Here is a 25,695-nt window from a genome sequence, read left to right as displayed (position 1 = left end):
GTAAATTCAAAAAGTGTAGTTCACACAGGCAAGGATGTTCCGGAACTTTTCTGGAAAAGACTATTCGCACATCCATTCCAAAATACTAGTAAATTCTGACATCATTAACCAATAATGAGCTCTAAACAGCTGCGCTTGTCTATGTAAACACACAAGTGGTCAGGCTTTTGTTGATTGTTTCACTTTTATTTAAAGCTTTAGCATTCATGCAGCTGCTTTGTCCCAGATACATCTAAAGGCAGAAGCGCGAACCACAGCTAAATGTTTACACATTTGTCTATTACAAATTCTGTGGATGGATAAGTATTGTGAACAACTTCGATGAAAACATGGAGGAACACTTTTGCATGTCAAGATGTACATAATATTTGTGTGTGTGCTGGTGCTCACCTGAGCACTCCTTCACTTCACGTGCACACGCGGCAAGCAACTGAAGCAGAGCTTGATAAAACCAACAGCGGTTTATCATAAGCATTGTATCCATAATTCTTAACACAGTTGGCATTAAGACGGAACATTGAAACATTGCCTGACTAACAACTAGCAGCTAAATGTGTCTGAAAAAATATTTAAAGGCTTTTATTTTCATAAACAGTGCGGATGTGAATGCGTCTGAATGTACTGATTGACTGGAGTAGACGTCTCACGTCAGCACGTTCTAGACGTGAACGCGCTCTTTCCGGCAATTTTCCTTCTGCGTTCACGCAGAGCAGCATTCCAGAAAATTACCGGTAATGTTACAATGTCTCTTTCTGGGTGTCATGGATTGGTCAGGCTCTCACGACCCCCACTCACGAAGATCACCATCACCTGACTTCTAATGAGCACACAGCTGCATCACATTCACGAGCACCAGATAAAAGCACAGCACTCCAGTCGCTCATTGTCCGGGCTCGTCTCGACGAAAGCGGACAACTGAGCGACCACTCAGCGTAGTCATCCTCAGCTAAAACAAACGATTTACTTACCTGTTCTCTTTGTATTCCTCCTAGTCTTCCTGGTCCTCCCGAATCGTCCTGTCTTCCAGTCCTTCCAAGTCTGTGTCATCCTCTGTCAGCTGTATCTGGTGTGTGCTGTCCATCCTCGTGTATTCCTGTTACCCAGCCACGGAGGAAAAGACCCCAACATCATTCCTGATCCTCCTGGCTATCCTTCATGTGCTCCTTGTTGTCATTTAATAAACACCCTAACGTTTCCTTACCTCTGTCTCCTGTCCGCTTCATAACAGAAGCCCGGACCTATAACGACGACAACATGAGCACCCCCGATCACCTTCAAGAGCTGGTGGACCAGTTGAAGCGGATTCTACAGCCACCAGCTCCACTTTCCAACGCACCACCAGCACCGAGCACTTCCGCCTCCACAGTTTCTTCTTCGGCCCTTCCTTCCAGTCCCATGGCCCGACCAGCGCCCTACTCAGGCGGAGCGGGGGGAGTGCAATGGTTTTCTGTTACAATGTTCCCTCATATTCGAAATGCAACCTTCTCTATATCCCACAGATAAGTCGAAGATCGCCTACATCGTATCTCTACTCTCTGGACCTGCACTTAAATGGGCTGAGACGATCTGGAACCAAGCCGGGCCGGTCATGAATTCCATCACTACCTTCACGGAGTATTTCAAAGAGGTGTTTGGACGTTCTGATGGGGAAGTAGCCGCTGGAGAGCAGCTGTATCATCTAAAGCAAGGTACTCTATCTACACAGGAATATGCTCTCCGGTTTCGCACTCTAGCAGCTGCAAGTGGATGGAATGAGAGATCGTTGTTGACCACGTACCGGCTCGGCTTGGAACCCACTCTCCGAATCCAACTGGCCACATTAGATGATACAATGGGTCTGGAGAGATTCATCCAACATTCTCTCCGATGTTCCGATCGTCTCCGTTCCTATCAACAGGACACCATCACCCCCTCGTCTGCACTCCTCCAATCGCCTGAGTCAACAGCCTCTCCAGAACCAGAACCCATGATAATAGAGTCTGGAAGACTGACATCAGCGGAACGACAGAGGAGGCTGACCCGGGGTCTGTGTCTATACTGCGGTGTCAGTGGACACACCCGTATGGAGTGTCCCCTTCGTCCCATTCGGACTTCAGTGAGTGTATTCAGTACGAATATTGAACAATGTAAACCACTTACTACCACCGTACAAATAACTACTGCCTCTATTTCTCTCCTTGTCACAGCCCTCATCGACTCCGGGTCAGCAGGGAACTTCATCTCCCAATCCCTCTGTCGTCAACTCCACCTCCGTACTGAGGCGTCCTCGCATATATACCAGATACAACCGATAACCCAGTGCACTCGATCTTCGACCCGTATCCATCGACAATGCGAAGACATCCTTCTTCAAGTGGGGTTGTTACATCAAGAGAGGATTCAATTTCTGGTTCTGGAGGGTGCAAATATGGACATCATTCTAGGGCGCCCGTGGCTGGTGAAGCACGATCCCATCATCTCTTGGGGCACAGGAGAGATAAAGAAATGGGGATCTGGATGTACACCTGCCTGTTTTCCAAATCTCCCTCTTCAAGGTCGGAACCCCATTTCTTTGTTTGCAACATCGGTCGAGAGCCCTCCTGAGAAGCAGTCTATCCACATTCCTAAGGAGTACAGCTCCTTTCATGATGTCTTCTGCCCCAAGAGAGCTTCCCAGCTACCGCCGCATCGGCCATGGGACTGCGCGATCGACCTAGTTCCAGATGCCCAGTTGCCAAGAGGTAGGATCTACCCGCTCTCGCTTCCAGAGAATCAGGCAATGGAAGATTACATAAGGGAAGCTCTGAGTCAGGGGTACATACGTCACTCAAAATCACCAGCCGCCTCAAGCTTCTTCTTTGTGGCCAAGAAGGACGGAGGGCTGCGTCCATGCATCGACTACAGGGTCCTAAATAACGGTACAGTAAAATACCGATATCCCCTTCCTCTGGTACCAGCCGCTTTGGAACAGCTCCGAGAAGCTAAAGTCTGCACTAAATTGGACCTCCGCAGCGCGTATAATCTGATAAGAATACGTGAGGGGGACCAATGGAAGACAGCATTCGTGACCCCTACTGGCCACTATGAATATGAGGTCATGCCTTACGGTCTGGTCAACGCCCCCTCCGTATTCCAAAACTTCATTCATGAAGTCCTCCGGGAGTTTCTTCACCACTGTGTAATAGTGTACATAGATGACATCCTCATTTACTCCCGGAGTGAGGCCGAACATCGCCAACACGTTGCGGAGGTCCTACACACATTGAGAGAACATCACCTCTACCTCAAAGCGGAGAAATGCTCATTCCACCAGAAGTCGATTCATTTCTTGGGATACATCATTGACCAAACCGGTATACGTATGGATGGGAAGAAAATTGAGGCTGTTCTATCCTGGTCAGAACCCACTTCCATTAAGGAGCTCCAGAGGTTTCTTGGGTTTGCTAACTTTTATAGACGGTTTATCAAGGACTACAGCAGGATTACATCACCTCTCACTAATCTCCTCAAGGGTAAACCCAAAGGACTGGAGTGGACCAAAGAAGCAGCCGCAGCCTTCCGCCTTCTTAAGAAGGAGTTCACAAGGGCCCCACTCCTGACTCATCCTGACCCAAATCTTCCTTTCGTGGTGGAAGTGGACGCATCCACCACCGGCGCCGGGGCAGTATTATCTCAACATCATGATACACCGCCCCGACTGCATCCCTGTGCCTATTTCTCTCGGAAGTTGAGCCCGGCGGAGCAGAATTACAGCATAGGAGACAGGGAGCTTCTAGCAATCAAGCTAGCCTTGGAGGAGTGGCGTCACTGGTTGGAGGGAGCCAAACATCCGTTCCAGGTGATCACAGATCACAAAAACCTCCAATACATCAAAGAGGCCAAGAGACTATGTCCACGTCAAGCCAGATGGTCACTTTTCTTCTCACGTTTTGATTTCTCCATTTCCTATCGTCCAGGACCCAAGAATCTAAGAGCAGACGCTCTCTCTCGTTTACACGAGCATCACGATCATGAAGAACTCCCAACGAAGATTCTTCCCGAACACATCTCCATTTGTCCGATCACCTGGAACGCTCCTCCAGTCGTTGCCACTCCGGAAGCCCCTGCTCCGCCGGGATGCCCTCCTCATCGGCAGTTCATACCACCTGAACACCGGGTAGATCTGATCCACTCCTTACATACCTCGCTAGGCACTGGACATCCAGGGATCAACAATACTATCTCGCTAGTATCCCAACGATTCTGGTGGCCAAACATGGCAAGGGATGTGAGGCAATATGTTCAGGGCTGTAAGGACTGTGCCCAATCCAAGAGCCCACGTCATCTACCCGCTGGAAAGCTCCATCCCTTGCCGATTCCGAACCGTCCCTGGTCACACCTAGGAGTGGACTTTATCACTGACCTCCCTTCGTCAGAAGGTAATACCTGTATTCTAGTCATAGTAGATAGATTCTCAAAGTTTGTCAAACTAATCCCTCTGAAAGGTCTTCCCACAGCCTTTGAAACTGCCGACAATATCTTTAATCAAGTCTTCAGGTCATTTGGTATTCCAGAAGATATTGTGTCGGACAGAGGTCCACAGTTCATCTCACGTCTATGGAAAGCCTTCTTCAAGCTCCTAGGTGTGGCCGTCAGCCTCTCTTCTGGATATCATCCCCAAACCAACGGGCAGACAGAGAGGAAGATTCAGGAGGTGGGACGGTTCCTGAGGACCTTCTGCAGTGGTCACCAGAACTCCTGGAGCCAGTATTTGGGCTGGGCAGAATATGCCCAAAATTCACTGCGGCAACCCTCCACCGGACTCACGCCATTCCAGTGCGTCCTGGGCTTCCAACCACCGCTCTTTCCCTGGGATGGCGAACCATCTGATGTCCCCGCAGTGGATCACTGGTTCCGGGAGAGCGAGAGAGTCTGGGACGAGGCTCATCAACATCTGCAGAGGGCAGTCCGTCGAAGCAAGGTAACCGCCGATAGGAGAAGGTCTGAAGAACCCAGATACACACCCGGACAAAAGGTGTGGCTATCCACCCGGGACATACGCATGCGACTGCCCTCTCGCAAGTTAAGTCCCCGATTTGTTGGTCCCTTCACCATCGTGGAACAGGTTAACCCCGTCACCTACAAACTACAATTACCCTCTCACTACCGTATTCACCCTACATTCCACGTATCACTCCTGAAACCCTATCACGATCCTGTTCTTCCCTCCACAGAGCCTGACCACGAAGAGGAACCCCCTCCTCCACTGCTCCTAGAAGAAGGAGCCGTCTACGCAGTGAAGGAGATCTTGCGTTCCCGACGTCGTGGTGGCCAGTTGGAGTACCTGGTGGACTGGGAAGGGTACGGCCCCGAAGAAAGGACATGGGTTCCCAGAGCTGATATTCTCGATCCTAGTCTCATGGTGGAGTTTCATGAGAGCCACCCTGAGTTCCCAGCGCCTAGAGGCAGAGGGAGACCACCACGGCGTCGGAGGTGTCGGCCCTCAGGAGCGGGCCCTGGGGAGGGGGGTACTGTCATGGATTGGTCAGGCTCTCACGACCCCCACTCACGAAGATCACCATCACCTGACTTCTAATGAGCACACAGCTGCATCACATTCACGAGCACCAGATAAAAGCACAGCACTCCAGTCGCTCATTGTCCGGGCTCGTCTCGACGAAAGCGGACAACTGAGCGACCACTCAGCGTAGTCATCCTCAGCTAAAACAAACGATTTACTTACCTGTTCTCTTTGTATTCCTCCTAGTCTTCCTGGTCCTCCCGAATCGTCCTGTCTTCCAGTCCTTCCAAGTCTGTGTCATCCTCTGTCAGCTGTATCTGGTGTGTGCTGTCCATCCTCGTGTATTCCTGTTACCCAGCCACGGAGGAAAAGACCCCAACATCATTCCTGATCCTCCTGGCTATCCTTCATGTGCTCCTTGTTGTCATTTAATAAACACCCTAACGTTTCCTTACCTCTGTCTCCTGTCCGCTTCATAACACTGGGAAATTGCCAGGGCGAATTTACCGATATTTTTAAAAAGGGCCTGTTCACACATACACACATAAAGACACATATAGAAAATTGCCGGTAATTTCCCGCAAAGCTCTGTATGTGTGAAAGGGGCTATTGATAGTGATATCAAATGTGATAAGCTGGACATATTACCTTCCAAGTCACAGTCTTTCATGTAATAATTAGCCGTATTTTCTCAAGTTATGATAGAAAAAAATGTCTTTGTGCTGCTGATATCCTATGCTGTTTGACACTTGGTTCTGGTGACGCACAAAATTTAGATGGAGGGAAGGAAGTAAAAAACTGAATGAGAGACATAGCAAAGTCCATATATTTAGCGATTTATACCATATTTCAAAGGAGATATAAATACAAAAGACCCACATATGTTGGGCATGATCCTTATATCATAAAAAGGGCAGAATTTTCTACTGAACTAACATATAATCGAGGCAGTAGATACTGTATAAGCTATTACGTTACATGAAAATACTATAGTGTTTGGAAGAATACTATAGATAATTACTTGAATTTAACTGTCATAGTAATTATATTGTTGCTGTGGTACAACACAACTGTAGTAATAAATAGTAAATGATTCAATAGGCTTTTTCTTCGTTATAATTATACACCATCACAATGCACCACAGTTTACACTAACGTTACAGTATTTATTACAGTTTGTCGGTTCACTATGCTATAGTATTCTGTAGCATTCATTAACAAAGAGTTGTACACTATACACTTTACTATGTGGTTAAAAAACATGTTCATCATAAATTACTAGTTTTTTTTTCTCATGTGGCTCTCTTAGACATCATGAAATAACAGATTACAAAAGCTTACAAAAGCATGGACGCATAGTCTACATTGTTATTTATTTATTTATTTTTGTAAGGGTGAAAAAGTGCTTCACTATAATAACCATCTAGTTTTGTCGCAAGGGTTGCATTTATTTTTTGTTCGGTCGATGAACTCACCCTCATCAAAAATTCACCACTGCTGCGCATCTCGATGTTAAAGTTGCAGTTGTTTATTACGCTGAAACGCCTGTAAAGACTTGGAATATTGCAAAACAAGACAGAGATTTCATTGCAGCGATTCCATGGCAGGGTACATTATTTATATTCTCTCGGATTTTGTACAAGTGTGGTGGTGTTTGTATCTGATTTTTATATAACACATTAACATGTTCAAACACATAGCTAGGCCTATATATAGTCTTTATTGGTGCTGTCAAACGAATTATCGCATTAAAGAAAGGTTTGCACACATGGATGTATTTATGCATGCCACATTTTCTTCTGTTTTTCCACCAGTTTCTTGAACTTTCTCAATATATCAGCAAAAACTTTTGAAAGTCTATAAAAGCTGCAGTTCTTATTTTGGCTGATTTAAATGATTATAAACAATATAAAACAGAAACAGTTTGATGTTCTGATAGCGATTCCTATGTAGAAGAATCACTTCCTGCCCTCCATCTGAATTTCCTGTGTCATCAATGATGTCATGTGAAACGAGAACTCTAGTAAAGTGAGCAGTTTAGAATATTTATTTGTAAGTTAGTTTAAGGAGGCGTTGCCACATGTGTAATTATGTTTTGAGGTTATGAAGTTTAGTTAAGCTACGTGCTGAAGATTACGTTTTTGTTTCTGCATTTTTCTTTGGTTAGTCAGTTTAGTCGGTTGGGGTTTAGTTAGATCGTTTTGTTATATTTATTTCTTTGTTTTGGCAACACTCCTATTTTCCTTTAATTCGATTATTTAACATTACATTTATAATGCATTCTCTATTCATTGTCTGACATTCACTGAATATTAAATACTTAATTTGTTTCACTTAACAAGTGGTTGTTGTTTTCTCATTCACCCAGCATCAGTAGACTCACTGATTGTTACGTTTCAGAATCAGAATCAGAATCAGAAAGAGCTTTATTGCCAGGTATGTTCACACATACGAGGAATTTGTTTTCGTGACAGAGCTTCTACAGTGCAACAGGATTACAGAGACAGGACAAAAAACAGATAATAAATATATATTTTTAAAAATAGAAGTAAGTAGTGAGTGCAAATATACAGATTGACAAGTGTATGTACATGTTTATTACTATATACAACGTTATATGTGCAGCTGTTATGTGCAAATTGGCATGTAAAGTGTGTTGTTAAATAAGTGTATATGTGTATAAAAGTGTATAGCAAGTAGTGATGTTGGTTCCGCAATTATTATCATCAAGTGTTCATGAGATGGATTGCCTGAGGGAAGAAACTGTTTCTGTGTCGGGCTGTTCTGGTGCGCAGTGCTCTGTAGCGTCGACCAGAAGGTAAAAGTTCAAAGAGGCAGTGTGCTGGGTGTGAGGGGTCCAGAGTGATTTTGGCAGCCCTTCTGCTCGCTCTGGATAAGTACAGTTCTTGGGGTGTAGGAAGGGTTGTACCAGTGATTCGCTCAGCAGTCCGAACTATTCGACGTAGTCTTTGGAGGTCGTATTTAGTAGCTGAGCTAAACCAGACAGTTATTGATGTGCAGATGACTGATTCAATGATGGAGGTGTAGAACTGTTTCAGCAGCTCCTTTGGGATGTTAAACTTCCTCAGCTGACGAAGAAAGTACATCCTCTGTTGAGCTTTTTTGACAATGGAGTCAATGTGAGTGTCCCACTTCAGGTCCTTAGAGATGGTGGTGCCTAGGAACTTGAATGACTCCACTGCTGCCACAATGCTGTCCATGATGCTCAGTGGGGGGAGAGCAGGGGGGTTTCTCCTGAAGTCCACTATCATCTCCACTGTTTTGAGCGTGTTGAGCTCCAGGTTGTTGTTACTGCACCAGACAGCCAACTCCTTAACCTCCTGTCTGTAGGCAGACTCGTCACCGTCCTGAATGAGGCCGATAAGTGTGGTGTCGTCTGCAAACTTCAAGAGCTTCACAGAGGAGTCTTTTGATGTGCAGTCATTCGTGTACAGGGAGAAGAGCAGTGGGGAGAGGACACACCCCTGGGGGGCGCCAGTGCTGATTGTGCGGATGCTAGATGAGAATTTTCCCAGCTTCACCAGCTGCTGCCTGTCCGTTAGGAAGCTGTTGATCCAATGACAGACAGAGGTGGGCACAGAGAGCTGAGTTAATTTGGGCAGGAGAAGTTTTGGGATGATGGTGTTAAACGCCGAGCTGAAGTCAACAAACAACATCCTCACATAGGTCCCTGGTCTGTCTAGGTGTTGCAGAGCATAATGCAGTCCCATATTAACCGCATCATCCACAGACCTGTTTGCTCTGTAGGCAAACTGAAGAGAGTCCAGTGAGGGTTCAGTGATGTCCTTCAGGTGAGCCAGCATCAGTTTTTCAAAGGACTTCATGACCACAGATGTTAGTGCCACCGGTCTGTAGTCATTTAGTCCTGTAAGTTTGGGTTTCTTTGGGATGGGGATGATGGTGGAGCGTTTGAGGCAGGAGGGCACTTCACACAGCTCCAGTGATCTGTTGAAGATCAGGGTGAAGATGGGGGCCAGTTGGTCAGCACAGGATTTTAAACAGGCTGGTGTTATAAAATCTGGGCCTGGTGCTTTTTTCCTCTTCTGTTTCCAGAAGACCTGGCACACCTCCTCTTCACTGAACTGTAGGGCAGGTATGAGGGAGGCGGGGGATGGTGGTGTTAATGGTGGCGTGAAGAGCAGTTCAGAGTGGGTGTGGGGGGTTTTCTCAAACCGGCAGTAAAACTCATTCAGGTCGTTTGCAAGTCGTTCATTGTCTACAGTGCTGGGGGATGGTGTCTTGTAGTTTGTGATGTTTTTCAAACTTTTCCACACAGATGCTGAGTCGCTGGAAGAGAACTGACTCCTTAGTTTCTCAGAATAGTTCCTTTTTGCGACTCTGATCTCCTTTTCCAGTGTGTATTTGGCCTGTTTATACAAGGCCCTATCCCCATTTCTGTAAGCAACCTCCTTGGCCTGACGTAGCTGTCTGAGTTTTACAGTGAACCATGGTTTGTCATTATTGTATGTGAGTTGAGTCCTGGTAGGAATGCACACGTCTTCACAGAAACTGATATAAGATGTTACAGTCTCTGTGAGCTCATCCAGATCGTTTGCAGCAGCTTCAAAAACACTCCAGTCAGTGAGGTCGAAACAGGCTTGTAGATCTCGCTCTGTTTCGTTAGTCCATCTTTTCACAGATCTTAATACAGGTTTGGCTGTTTTCAGTTTCTGCCTGTAGGTTGGAATGAGATGAATCAAACAATGGTCAGAGTGTCCCAAAGCTGCTCGTTGGACGGAGCGGTATGCATCCTTTATTGTAGTATAACAGTGATCCAGTATATTTCTGTCTCTTGTGGGACATGTAACATGCTGTCTATATTTTGGCAGTTCACGGGACAGTTTTGCTTTGTTAAAGTCCCCGAGAATGATTAAAGCAGAGTCCGGGTGTTGTTGCTCTAACACCGTGATCTGATCAGCTAGTTTCTGTATCGCCAGACTCGCGTGCGCGAGCGGAGGAATGTAAACACTGACGAGGATGAACGAGCAGAACTCGCGCGGGGAGTAAAAAGGCTTACAGTTAATAAACAGTGCTTCGAGATCTGGACAGCACATCTTCTTTAAAACTGTTACATCTGTACACCACCTTTCATTGATGTAAAAGCACGTCCCGCCACCGCGTGATTTCCGCGTTGATTCTTCGTCGCGATCCGCTCTGAACAGCTGATAGCCCGGTAGGTGAAGCGCGTTGTCCGGTATGGTGTCGTTCAGCCAGGTTTCCGTGAAACACAGAGCAGCTGAATGCAGAAAATCCCTGTTTGTCTGAGAGAGCAGAATGAGTTCGTCTATTTTGTTGGGTAGAGAGCGGAGATTTGCTAGATGAATGCTAGGCAGCGCGGTCCGAAATCCGCGCTGTCTGAGTTTCACAAGCGCGCCTGCACGCTTTCCTCGTCTGCGCGCTTGAAAGCGTTTGAGCAGCACCGCGGCTCCTCCGACTACGATGTCCAACAGAACATCAGATAAATCCAGGTATGGAAAAATATTCGGTGGTGTATGTGCCCGAATGTCCAACAATTCGTCTCTGGTGAAACTAATTGTAGGAAAATGACTCGAGACAGGACAAACTAACAAAAACACAAACACTACTGCAGAGCACGACACGGAGGCTGCCATCGTCATCGGCGCCATCTTGGATTTCATCCTCTTTAATATCTTAACAACTTAAACACGTAACACAACCTATAAATTCTCTTCAATTATACACTTGTCAACTCATTATGTCTATGTTATTGCCATCTGCAGTACGGAATTTTTGGTTTCGGTTTTAGTTTTTAGTCATGTTCATTCAGATTTTGTCTGCTTTCGGTATCAACAGAAACTGCACCATTAAATGTCTTTAAAGTCAGAACATTTAAAAGGATCAGGAATTTTCCTACATTATTTCTCTCAACATAAAAGTCTATAAGGAGTTAATGACCATATTTGTAATATTGCAAAACAACAGATTGAAAAAGTGAAGTGAAAAAAAATAAAGATTCATGCCATATCCCATTAGCAACAGTATTTCAGTTCTAGCTCAGTGAGCTGTCCTGGACTGTTTCTCAAACATCTGTGCCTAATTATTCCTCTCTCGCTTATAGATCCTGTCTTTGGGAAGAGGTACGTCCTTTTGCATATGGTCTGTGATGGACTATTAATTGCTTTTCCTTCATTTTCTGTAGAATAGAGAGTGCTAATGACAGCTCAAAGCCAATTAGAGAGGATAGGAAATGCGGGAGAGGAAGTTGTCACATCGGTATCTCTCTATGTTGCCTCCATCGAGCGCACATTCGAGCACAGGCCACCTGGGTGTGTGTTTTCAGTGTTCTCTATGTGAAGACCGATGCTCAGCTGTCCCTCTCTGAGAACTGCTAATTAATGATACTCCTCAATGCTCTCCATGTTTAATATTCATTTCAATAGTTCTCTGCTGGGGAAAAAAGGAGATTGATGACTTTGCCAGAAGACTGCATGCAGATTTTGAACATTTCTATTGCTTAATACATTATTTTGATGGTGGAAAAAAAAAACATTTAAGCATCTCAACAATGAAACCACAATGCAGATTTGTTACTTAAACCAAAAAGTGTTACTGGTTTTGGTGGTTTACAAGGACAGAAATCTGTATAGTGCCATAGGTATGATGAGGTGATTTATGAGGACATGCCTTGTGTCCTTGTAATTCAAACACTTTAAAAACATACTTAACAGGGTGTTTTGACATTCAAATTTTGCTACAGGTTTCCAGTAAGGTTGGGTTTAGGGGTAGGTATAAGGCCACATAATATTCGGTTCTTACAGTATAAAATACATTGTGCCTATGCAGAGCCCTCATAAACCACCAATACCAACATGTGTGAGATAGTAAATACAGTAGTTGGTGAATGGACGGGTTGGTTGTATAAATGGATAGATGGATTGATTGATTATGGATGGAAATAAGAGGAACACTGTAAAAAATGAATCTTGAGGCTTGTAATTTTCATTAAAAAAATTAATGAGGTCATTAAAAATAATGAGCATATTTTCTTTAAAAAATTGATATTCTGGATTTATTATAAAATATTAAGGAGATTTCGCTAATATAACTAAGATTTAAATTTTACTTATTTTTTTAAGCAAACTAGTGCAATTACTAAGCTTAATTTGAGAAACCAGTTAAGCTAATAAAATTGAGGAAAGATGGCTTCACGTTTATTTTAAGAAAATTCACTCAATTATGTGGATTTGATTGAGATGTTTGCATTTGAATCTCAACAACGGCAGTGATCAGACGACATTTTGAAGGAGCAGATCAACAGCGAGCATGTTAAGAGGTAAGCATTAACAGTTTATCATTTTATTGTCTTAAATAACCTAAGCTCTTTCAGGAAAGACACATGCTGTTCAAACTTGTTCAGGAGCTTAGTTTTTGCCATATGATGTATATAGGGATACACGGGTAGTTTTAACCACCCATTCCTATTTGAAATTGATTTGCTTCAATGTTCATTCTGAATTATATAATGAAGTTGAACAAATTATTTGCATTGTAATATTTAACAGCAATGATCAGGCAACAGTTAAGCAGACGAACAACAGTGAGCTTGTTAAGTGGTAAATCTAAGCTAAGCTAAGCTAAGTTAGCTAGCTATTCAATGGGGTTTATGTACAGCTAGTGCTTTTCCATTTCATAAGGTTCCTTTTACAGCATTGCTGATGTAATGTAATGAACTGTTTATATATATAATACTGTACATTAATACTAATATTTGTTTGCTTCATTTTTCAGTTTAATGAAGAAAACTTTCGCAGTGTTTTCCCACTAAAGAGGAGCAGTTTATTGAGGCAGATTTTGATAAAGAGAATGGCTGCCATACATCAGGTATTTTTAATAATGTTATTTGTGTATTATTATTATTATTATTATTATTATTATTATTATTATTATTATTACTAATTTCTACACTTTTTTGCATCAGACCTCACATTAAATCAGGGATGAAACGAGAGATGTCGTCCTCTGTTGCTGGTCTATCTGTATGAATAAGAGGAAGAGCTCATCCAGGAGTGCAATGTAAGTGTCTCAAACTGTTTCAGATATTTATGATCTTCCGAAAACTGCATTTTATATTTTTGCATGCTTACAAAAAAATATATAGCTCAAGCATTACACTGTTGAATGCACTATTCCTTGTATAAACATGGTATGTTTTTATAAATGTCTGTACACTAGTATACATTTAAACACCCTGTCCATTATAAGTCAAAATACTTGTGTATTTGTGTCAGTCAGCAACATCTACTCAAACATTATGAAGAATTACTGTTCACAGATATAAAAAGAAATGGTTTATTTCATTAATATATTTCCTTAATGTGTTTTAGTAAACCTTAAACATTTGAAATGTACAACTGCATAATTTCAATATAATAAACGTAATGTTTATTTTACAGTGTGGGAATGCACAGAGAATTGCTGTCTGTCAGAGGGATGACCAACCATGAGGACTTCTGCATTGTCTTGGAGGATAAGTGAGTCATGGCTAGCCTGGAAAATCTAGAATCGCTGAACTGGATTTATACAAATATTCCACAAATTAAAATCACTTACAAAGAAACGAATAATAAGTTTGCAATACACAAATTCTGTCAAATATTGTCTAAAATGTGACTATTCCTACAAAGGAAAGTTGACAGGTCAGTTTTTTCCATGACATGGATAAAGGAATTTTTATCAGAGATTAGCATTGCTGTAAATTTTATATAGATTTGTTTAACATATTGTACCATTTTGTTATCAGTGTAACATGTAATAAAATGATATTTGGCCTAAATGTATTGTGTATGTTTTTCATTATACATTATATATTTTACATTTTATGAATGAGTAATTTTCAGTAATAAATTTGAGTAAATGGTGATTTATTTGCATATATTATAAAAGCACATTCCACTAATAATATTAAAATCATCATCTATCACTTAAAAAAACTAGTAATTTTCACATGATTCTTTCAAGTGGTTTTCGTTAAAAAAAATGAATATGAGTAAATGGTGGTGGATTTGCTTAAATTATAAAAGCACATTCCGCTAATAATATTAAAATCTTCATTTATCACTCAAAACATTTAGTAATTTTCACATGATTCATTCAAGTGGTTTTTGCTAAAAAAATCAAGTCTTGAAATTTACTTAAAAATAATACGTGCAATAGTGTTACCACAATTTTTTTTTGTAAATAGCACATAAGATTTTTTACAGTGAATGGAAAATGATTAATGATGGATGGATTGATGGATTTAAATATATGGATTTTATATATGTAAAGATATTTGTATATTGCTGTACACCATGTGTGTATTAAGCAATTTGTAAGCATTTGGACTAATACAGGCTCATAACTAACTTGCTCTGCGATGGACTTTAGACCAGCTTTTACTTTGTCAATGGCGCGGTCTATTTAAGTTCCTTTAAATAGCAATGCAACAACAACGTGCCATAACACACCTCTTCTATACGCTGACACATCCATGGGTCCACAAAGTGGTGCAAATGGATTTGCTATTCAAATAACGTTGCGCAAAACATAAAAATTACAGTTGCACTGCTGTGAAAATAGCAACAAATCGCGTCCTACACATCTTTCGCCTAATTGCGCAGAGTGTATGATAGTTTCACAATCACCAGCGATCTAATGGATGGATTGATGAATGGGTGGGTGGGTTTATGGATGGATGGAAATAAGATGGATATATGATTAAATATAATTAATGACAGATGGATGGATGGGTGGACAGATGGACGGATGGATAAATGGATGGAAGGACAAATAGTTTGTGAAATGGTTTATTGATGGATATATAATTAATGGATGGATGAAAGATAGATAGATGATTAACGGCTGGATTGATTATAGATATATCGAGCAAGTGTTAATTTTCATAGAAATTTAAGTTAGACCGAATGATTATGAAACCGTATTTAACCCATATTTTGACATTTTATTTACACATACTGTAAGTTATTTAGACCCCATTCTCCATTCTTTGGGAAAAAACACACTCAACATTCTTCAAAATATCTTTTTTAAATGACAGGATTTTCAATTTTATATCAATTTTAGCAGCACAAAGGTTGAAGCGTTGCCTAAAATGACTCAACCACTTTGCATCTCTCAAGCAAGCTTGTAAAGTGTTATTTAAAGTATAAATTTTTCTCTTTTTTTCCTCTTGATTTTGTCTTCTAACAGGGAGTTGAATTTTTGGGCTCATCTGCTTTTTTCTAAAACTATCATCAGTCAAAACATGTAGCAATTACTCAAACATTTGCCATCTATTTTACATTTGCTACTCATTTCAGTAAAAGCGGTAATCATGGGTTAAATTCAAATCTGAAAGGATACAGATTTTTCAAACAGAAATGGATCTAATGAAAAAGAGCTGTAGATTGAAGGAAAAAGAAGCCTACTTTGTCGCTGGGGACCCATTCTCTGAACAGAACGAAGCCGACCTTAATGGAGGTCAGGCTGTTGGATGTACAAAGTCTTGCGGCTGGAACGATGGCCTCGGGGACCTGAGTGCACGCCTTTTGAAGACGTCTCAGCAGGAAATCTGAGGACGAAGCTGATTGGCTCTCCGTAATGTCGTCCTGGGAGATGATCACTCAGCAGGAATGTCCTCCTTCATCAAATGAAGCGGCCCTTTTTCCACACTTCCTCAGGTTCTCTGGAGCTCACTTCTGAAGCGGCTAATGCTTTTGACCTTTTTGAGTTACAACCTGATAAAGGATTTTTATAGGATTTTTTTTTTAAGAATAAATTACAAAATGGTTCTGTGCTTCAGCTGGACTGGAAATCTGGTTGCAGAATTCACATAAGGAGACTATTTAGAGTCTTTCCTAAAATTTCAAGCGTACAAACAATTAACATTTTCTAAAAATGTACACATTATCTGACATGATTTCTGAAACATGTAGCTATTTTACGTAAAATATTATTCTTTCAATTGTACATTTACTTACATTTGCATAAACATTGAGATGTACAACACTGACATATTAATAACATCTACTGTAAAACATAATGGGCTCTATTTTAACAACCTCGGCGCAAAGTTGTATGGTGCAAAAGCATTAAGGGCATGTCTGAATCCACTTTTGCTATTTTAAGGACGAAAAAATTGACTCTGCGCCCCGGCGAATGGTCTAACAGGGTTGTGCTTATTCTCTTAATGAGTTATGGATGTGTTTTGAGAATAATGTGCATTAAACCAATCAGAGTCTGATCTTCCATTCTCATTAAGAGTCAGTTGCGACGCGCATTGGCGCATTTGCTATTTACATGACAGATTAGTAAGTGGAAAAACAGTTAAACAGACCGCAGCAAGGTCAGAGAATGATCCTCCTCCATTCGGCCTCTTTACTTTCTCTTTATGTTTACACTTTACTCCTTTACTTTCGTAGAGTAAGGAAACAGTTGAAACTCACTCCACTGAAGACACCCATCATCCTACATATTTAATTTAGTTTAAGCGCAAAGATTTGTTTCAAAACTATTTTCAAATTCAGTTCAAATTTCCAGCAAACGAATAAAAAAGTTATATCCAAAATCATGAAAGATGGACAAATCTAAACTTTTTTTTATTAAAACAAATATAAATATACATATAATAAATTATAATTAAACTACTAGTAATAATAATGACAATATACAAATGCAAATTGTCATGAATAAACTGAAAAAAGCCCCAGACATGAAGAAGGCAGGTAGTGTTTTTTTTATATTTATCTAGAAAATAATAAATTTTGTAATATTTAATCCTTTAAGTTTTATATATGTAAAGATATTCGTATATTACTGTACATCATGTGTGTATTAAGCAATTTGTAAGCATTTGGACCGATACAGGCGCATAACTAACTTGCTCTGCGATGGACTTTAGACCAGCTTTTTCTTTGTTTGTTTATGTTTTTTGCCTCCTGCCTGTATTGACTTGTCTGTTATTTAACTACAACTCTGGATTTTCCTGCATACATCTATTTGCTCCTGATTGTGACTGTTGCTTGTTGGATGATTCTCAATACACCTGCATTTGGATCTGCACCTCCCTTGTCAGCATCCACTTCACATTACTGATAGGCCACAATGTGTTTTTAAACAGTCACCAGTAGTTTTTTAGTAAATGTAATAAATTATTTGAGATTTATTTGACAAAGAAATGAGCTGTGAATTCTACTATCAATCCAGTCGGTTTCAGTATATTCATTGTCGTTCCTTCGTAGCTTAACAACTGTATATATGCTCATTTCAGAAATTTTATTCACGACTTGCTGTTTCTATTCAGCATTTTTTCCCCTCAAAATCCAAATGAAATATGTAGCTGGATGACTAGCAGGCTAACTCATTTGGAAAAATCTCTAAACTCCTGCCTACTAGACTTGCATTTTAACAAACGTGGGTGAGTAAAGTCAAATTATTCTGCATTTTGGGGAATATGTGTCCTGCTTTAGATAATATTGGAGCAATATCTGTGTATCCTTTTGGCACTTTCATTTACTCTTATTCTGGGTAAGGTATAATGTTTCTCTCAAACGTTCTTTCTAAATTAAATATGTGTCCTCAATAAAGGTGCAGCGGAATTAGTGTGTACATAATTCACTTTGAATGAACCAGGTTAAAAAGGAAACGAAACATAAAAACTCTCTACCATGTCAGAATTTATGCAGCTGTGTCCTTTCGGAGGTTATCGATTTCATAAAAGCTTTGATTCGTTTTATACTATAGGGCTTACTTCTCACCAAATAACAGAGGGATCCTGCTGTCTTTATAGAGTGTTGTCATTTTCCCAAGCCATTGAAACCACAAGAGCGTTGCAAAAACTACATTTCCAATACAATCACATCCAGCGTGTGCCTTTAACTTCAACTCAGTGCCCTGTTGTTAGGGGGAAACGTTGAATATGTATAGGTGAATATGAATCTAATGAGGGCATGTGCTTGATGCCTCCTTTAAAAACAATATCCTGATTAGGATGCACTGAGCATTGTTTGTTTTAGGGAAAATGGCTTGAAATAATTACCTTGGCGCAATCAAAATCACAGTCTCTTTGATTGCTATGGCCGCAGGGCTGCAGAATTCGAAGAAATGCTTCACTTTCTTGTCTTTAATGTCCTCCAGGTCAAGAAGTTTCTCTTTTTTTCTCAATTTCTGTCTTTTTGTGCCACTCTCAGCCTGTGGTGAATTTCTTCTCTGCATGCAGGCCTTGTTTCTGTCACATGCCCATTATAATGCAGTTGTGGCAATTTTACCACCTGCAATTGTACCGTGGGCAATTTCTTTCTCTGCTGTCTGAGTTCAATTGAATTAGAATCAATAGAAAAGGGCCTCTGGTATAACGGAACAATCTCCATTCAGCTTCTCAATTTAATGTTCTGATGTTGTGGTGAGATCTTTTGTGATTTGTGTGTGTGTGTGTGTGTTTGTCTAAAAAACACTCAAGATGAATACACACTCTCACAAAGATTTAACCACAAATATCACAGTAATGTGTATTATTAAGAGGCATCAGTAATATAGGTTATTGTAATTTTTTATAAGCTCCATACAAATTTTAAATGCTATTAAAGATCTATTTAAAGTCTGCATTGGTAATTAACATAAAAATAAATAATCATATTATTTCCTACACAATTAAATATCCAAAACTGGCCCGTGACAAGAAATATATGTTTTTTATAAAGGATCAGACCTTGTTCACAGTCTAATATATGTTATGGATTCCTAATAATATAAACAAGATATCAGCCTGCATATCTCATAAATATTAATTATGTGATATTCTGTCATGCCGGGTCAAGGAAGAGGAAATGAGAATTCATTAGCAGTTAAACTTTAATTAACTCTGAATAACAAAGATGTAACAGGAGACAAAGAAATTACAGCTTCATAATCCATGTAAAGACCAGACAATGAACTCAGGAAACAGAGGGATTTGCATAGCATAATGAGAAACAAAACAAGGCACAGGTGAACAACATAATTATTTTCTATAGAAAACTAGAGCAGTGGTCCACAACATTTTTATCACCACGCACCGGTAAATGCTTGACAATTTTACCGCGGCCTGGGCATGTGGGGGTGAGGGGTGAACGATATGTGAATGACCACCATCATTTGCCATCTTAAGCAGTTGATCTTCTTGCACAGACATCCTGGATTCACCTGATTTGTTGACAAACGGGTTGCGGATTCAATTCTTGACAGTTCGTGGATACTTCACTGGGGCTTTTCCCCTTTGCAAAGAAACTTTCCAAAGACGTATGTTTCTTACTCATTTTGCTGCTTGTGGGTTAAATTTCTTAAGTGATCAAGATGTTACCGAGAAAATATGGTCATTTTTCAAAATAAAAGATCGTTCAGACTCAGATAATAAATAAAATGGAAATGACTAATGATTTCTTGTGCGGCCTGGAACAAATTGATCCACTGACCGGTATAGGTCTGCGGCCCTGGGGGTTGAGGACAACTGAACTAGAGGCTAAAACAATGAAACAACTCACTGAGGGGAAAAAGTTCTATGAAAATTAAAGGAAAACAAAACCAAATGGGACACATTCAGATTTTTGTATTGGATAATATAATGTTTTGTTATGGTGGAACAAGCAGGGAATTAAAAACTAGACTACTTTAAGCTATTCTTAAATCAATTAATTTTTCTTCTATCATTTCAAATGATTCCATGTGAGCCTGGTACAGCATGGCACAATTATAAACCATTCTTGGCATGCATTTCTGAACCATGGTTAACTGGTACAGCATGTATACATATGGCGTCTACACTATGTTGCCCTACTGTCAGTTTCTCCATAGCTGGCTAAGTGGAAGCACACTATATATATATATATATATATATATATATATATATATATATATATATATATATATATAAAAACTATATATATATATAAACTATATATATATATAAACTATAGAAGTAAAGCTCCGTTATTAGCAACACTATGGAAAATGAAATTGCATCCGTGCTCACTGGCCTGGATCAGCAAAGAATGGAATGGCTAGCTAAAAGAAGCATTGGCCCACTGGAAAAGGGCTAACAATCACACAAAAAAAACTATCACAATCTATGTAAAGATTTTAACATAAAGTCACATTATAAACACTAATGAGTAACTGAAAAGAACTCAAGTGAGCAAAATATTCGGTTACTATTGAAACACTGCATTGTCATCTAATTGGCTCATAACTCATAAACATGTTTCTGTTTGTAGATGAAAACACTATTGTGCAAATGACTTCCTTAGTTTTGAGATGTATACTGTAAGAAATATATATGAAGATTATTGAACAAAATGGCAATAAGTCTAAATTCTACAGTTCTGTGGATATGCAGTCAGTCTGAACAAGCAGCCAAGCACACTGAGCACTTTTAAAGGGAGTCCGCATGAGGGGGAGAGTTATCAGTTGAAGCCCGCGGTGAAGCTTCATATCTGTGAGCAGTGAAGTTGCATCTGCATTCGTTGCAGTGAAATGACTGCTGCTCTTATCGAAATAAGCTCTCGGTGTGAGAATATTCTCAGTGTTTTCTGAAGCCAGGAGCCACTCACAGCCCATTTTACTGCTTTAGCAGACTGACCTGTAGTTGCACGCCGTGTCTGGTAAGCCGTTTGGAGTAAATACGATGTTTACTCATTTAATAGTGATTTTCTCTGAAGGCAGTCTCTCTGATCTAGCTCTGTCCTGTTGCAGACTGTTTTGAAATGCCTGAAATTTTCATGAGCAGGCTATTAAAATGTTTCTGCCTAAAAAGTCAGACTTGTCTACCACCAAAAACCCACGCAAGTGTGTGTACATATTTTACATCGCTTAAGCAATAGGTGGCTTTAAAATAAACCCTAGGATATTGAACTGCTCTCTGAAAAAAGCTCTCTGGTTTTCATTAACAGCACATTGATTTATTTATTCTTTTTTTGTTTTTTATGCAAGACTTCCGTAACCTTGAAATGTTCTCTCAGAGGATCAAAGCCATTTTATAGTTGACTTGTTCAAGGATAGCATCTTCAATATTAGAAATTTGAGAGATAGTTCACCCACAACTGAAAATTGTCATCGTTTACTTAGCCTGGTTCCAAACCTGTTTGACTTTTTTATTCTGTTGAAAACAAAAGATAACGTAGCCCTATATACATTTCTAGAGATTGGGAATTATGTAGCTAGATGTATGTATGGCTGGAATTAATTTTAAAACAAAAGCTACGGGGTGGTTTGACACTGTTCCTTTTTGCACTTACCAGCTAGCCACTTACCTCTGTAAGGGCGACTTACCCGCTATTACCCGTTTGTCCAGTAAGCTCGCCATGTACGTTGGCGGACTTGAGACACAGAAAGAAGTTGTCCATGACGACAGGGTTCAAGTCCGGTGAAGAACGGTTTCAGAAAGTGGGTAAGACATAAACAGAATCCAAAAAATTTAATTAACAAGTAAAAAACAGGGTGAAAGGTGGTAAAATCTGAAAACGTGGTAAAAATATGGCGAGGGCTTTTTTAAAACTGTTTGTTAGGTGTAGGGAAGAGGGTGGTTGGGTCAATCTTTGTTTTTGAAAACACTATTGGTTGGGTTTAGGGAAGGAGAAGTCAGTCGATCGGTTAGTCAGTCAGTCATTCAATCAGTCAAACAGCCAGACAGTTGACTGGTGGATTTACGTGAGAACAGCAGGCGCGAATGGCAGTCTCAAGAGAAATTTGAGATCTAAAAAAGCCTACACAGCGGCCTCCGGCAGATTCGCGAAAACAAAAACTGCAAAAAAAAAAAAACGTTCCTCCTGGAACGCATTTAGTGCTTTCCAGTTATGTATATAGAGGTACGTTTTCAGAATGAGCCTGGGTTGTTTGTTTTTCCTGCTATGAAAGTCAGTGCATACAGGTTTTTCAGCTTGTTGAACGGAATAAAGAAACGTTTATAAAGGCTTTAAACCACTTGAGGGAGTGGTATAGTGTGTACATTTTCGTTTTTTTTTCATTTCTCATTTGTCAGTAGTACTGATAAACATACTCTTGAAGCATCAAATTCTTTTTTAGTGCTGAAGATAATGTTTTATAATGTTTATTTGCACTCATATAATGATATACTTCATATATATCATACTTGGTTTTCAGTTCAATTCATGCTTATTTCTATAGCGCTTTTACAAGGTTGATTGTATCAATGCAGCTTAACATAGACGTTCTAGTAAATTGAAACTGTGTCAGTCTAGTTTTCAGAGTTGGAGTTTAGTTTAGTTCAGTTTAGTTTACTTTTCACTGTTGAAAGTCCAAACACTGAGGAGCACATCCATCGATGCACAGCTCTACAAGTCCCAAACCAAGCCTGTGGTGAGGAACAAAACTTCACCATTTGAAAAGCAGGTTAGAGGCTATGAATACTTAGATATACAATCAAGCTGTGAAATTCCATGAAATTCATCAAAAATTAAATTTTTGGTTCAAAGGTAAATAAAAGCTGAGAAATCGTCTTATTTATTGTCTTATTTTGACAGAAGCCTGCGTCATTTCCAGTCAATTAATAATAATCTTGCTGGTTGAAGAGGTATATACTGTAGATCTTTACTGCACAACTTTAAGTAAAACTTTAAAACAGCAACCATGCAAACTAACTTTAAAGGTGTAAAACGTCCTTGGCTGTCGCTTCTCTGCCATGCTTAATAAACAATTAATGGTAAAAGAGTAGGGAGGTCCTGCTGGGATGTTATTTAATTCAGCCAGGGTTGTTTTTCAGCTTTATGTAGACCAGCCACTTTTGCTAATACGCCCAGCACCTGTTTGCATTATTTATGGACCGCTGGTTCCCACCTGATTTGGTTTTGAATTCGTCCTCTCTGTTTATCTTTGAGCATGATTTCCATTGCACCTCTCCCAACTCTCCTGTTCTTTTGTGTACATACGTGTGTCTTTTTTCTCACCCTCTTAGGTGAAGTACGGACGTTTTGCATTTGTGTGGGATGCAGCTGTGCTGGAGTATGTGGCCATTAATGACGAGGACTGTTCGCTTTACACCGTGAGCAACAATGTGGCTGACAGAGGCTACGGCATCGCGATGCAGCACGGCAGTCCTTACAGAGACATCTTCTCTCAGAGGTACTGTGCGATGAGAGTCTTATTATCCATATGTAGCCGTTCGTCTCTGGGGCCCCGCTGTTATAAGAGGAGTGATTTTTCAAAGGAAAGTTCCATTTAAATTTGGCATTTAAAGTCTTGAGTTTGTGATTTAAAATCAATTTCTCACATAACAGAGAGCGGGAATGCTTGTAACACAGACTGAGGTGTAATACAGTCAGTATAACCACCTAGAAAGCAGGTTCAGTGATAAAAAAAAGTGTCTCACTCAGCAGTTGTAGAAATGTCTGAGCTCTCATTTAAAGAAAACTCCTTTTTCTAATTCAAGATAGAATCTCGGTCATTAAATGGCAGAATTGGCATAGTCTGATTGGATTCTCTTGGTTAATTTATTAGAAGGTGTTTTTAAAGGGGTCGCTATAAGCATATAGGTTTAATTAAGCATTTTTACAAGATTGAGATGTTTTCAGAATGTTATCCCATGTTGTCATGTTGCAGTATTTGTTCATTAATAATGTAACTAGTCTGTAGCTTAGGATTATTAGTATCATTTTTATATATAATTGCATGTTTATTTTAAAAACTTTAAGTGCATCTTTTATTTATTCATTAATTTATTTATTTATTGAGTGCATTATTTCAAATCCTTAAAATCAAGTGGGAGGAGCTGTTGTAAGGCATAAAGTTATTACATTTTATTTTAATATATTAATGTATGATCCATAAATGATGAGTTCAGATGCAAAAACCTCTAAGTGCTATCTGAAATTCATTCATTCATTCATTTTCCTTCAGCTGCAATGTTTTTGTTCAGTTATTTCATGTTAAAGGCAATGAAAATAAACTGTTCTTTGTCATAAATGTGAAATTACTGAACCTATAGACAGGAGCCTGAGAAAAAAAAAATTCAGATGGCACTCAGGCTACGTTTTTCTCAGATCAGATTTTTTTTCTTGAGGAAGCCAACATACTGTTATACTACATAAACTTATTATTCTTCTGTCTTCTTCTTATTATTCTATTTTAAGAACGCATCTCCACTTCTTAACTCCAGATTGGTTAACAATCACCAGTTTTGCCTTCAATTTTTTTTTCAAAATGAACAACCAACTTTCTTTGTTTCTATCATGAGGAGTAGATAATGTTTGCAGCACAGAATGATGACGCATGTCGCTCAAAGATTATGTAAAAGTCACATGAACTCCCACATAACCCTTCACACTGCAGTCGGATTGCAAAACATCAGATCTGTGTCTGATTTAAGACTACATATGAATGTGGCACAAATCTGAATTAAAAAGATCAGATTCCATGCAGTTTGGGCTGTTCACACTGTCATTCCCTAAGTCACATGTGGGTAAAAAAAATCTGATTCGGGCCACATTTGGCTGCAGTGTGAATGTAGCCTAAAGCAAGTCGCACACAGTAGCGCCACGCAGCACCATACATTTCAGAGTTCTAAGCATAGGTTTCTACAAGGGTACACACACTGGCGCCGCAAGTCGGCAGCTGTCCACGGCACCCAGAAACGATTCAGGACACTGTTCCTTTTTCTGCCGCGCCACAGAGCGCCATCTGAATAGTTCCGTTTAAAATAGCATGCGAATGTGCGCATCTGGTGTGCAATACTTTCAACTGTCATATGCGCATCCAGTGTGTGACGGCCTTTAGATGGCTTTTCCATCTGAACTATATATGTGAAAATGTGAAAAATACATTTGCAACATTGTAACTGAAGTCAATATTTTGAATAGTATATGTTAAAGCTTTATATAATAAGGAACTGTATAGGTTGAAGCAGCAATCCATTAATATGCATAATATTAATATGACATTAATATGCATAATATAGGCATATATTGGAGAGTTTAAATTACTTGTGGCACACAAAGATATATCAGTGTTCAAGATAACAGTTTATGTTATCAATGTGTTCCAATCAGCCACTGCATCCCCAGCTAAAATACAACTCTCTCAGGTCTGTTTTTCTTATTCTTGTTGGAAAATAACCCACATGGTTTATTTTTATGTACTAAAGTGCATGTGCTAAGCTGTGTGTTACTTGAAATCCACTGGAGGTTTGCCAATGAAATAAATAAGCCATTAAT

General features: G+C 39.9%; 1 protein-coding gene and 1 long non-coding RNA gene across 3 annotated transcripts in view; both read left to right on the top strand.

Moving 5' to 3' along the window:
* The window catches only part of grid2 (glutamate receptor, ionotropic, delta 2), a 673,181-nt gene that overhangs the window by 608,851 nt on the left and 38,635 nt on the right, over positions 1-25,695 (top strand). For both annotated transcript variants that reach the window (XM_056463472.1, XM_056463473.1), the window contains exon 14: positions 23,442-23,608. In XM_056463472.1, coding sequence (XP_056319447.1) covers positions 23,442-23,608 — 167 coding nt within the window. The remainder of the gene's footprint in view (positions 1-23,441; positions 23,609-25,695) is intronic.
* Positions 12,560-14,294, top strand: LOC130233432 (uncharacterized). Its single transcript, XR_008838207.1, has 4 exons — positions 12,560-12,794; positions 13,250-13,342; positions 13,440-13,534; positions 13,915-14,294. It is a non-coding gene; the product is annotated as an uncharacterized LOC130233432 (long non-coding RNA).

Source organism: Danio aesculapii, chromosome 8 (assembly GCF_903798145.1).
Source record: "Danio aesculapii chromosome 8, fDanAes4.1, whole genome shotgun sequence".
Taxonomy (NCBI): domain Eukaryota; kingdom Metazoa; phylum Chordata; class Actinopteri; order Cypriniformes; family Danionidae; genus Danio; species Danio aesculapii.
The sequence above is the reverse complement of the archived record's forward strand: the minus strand, read 5'-3'. Positions and strand labels throughout refer to the sequence as shown.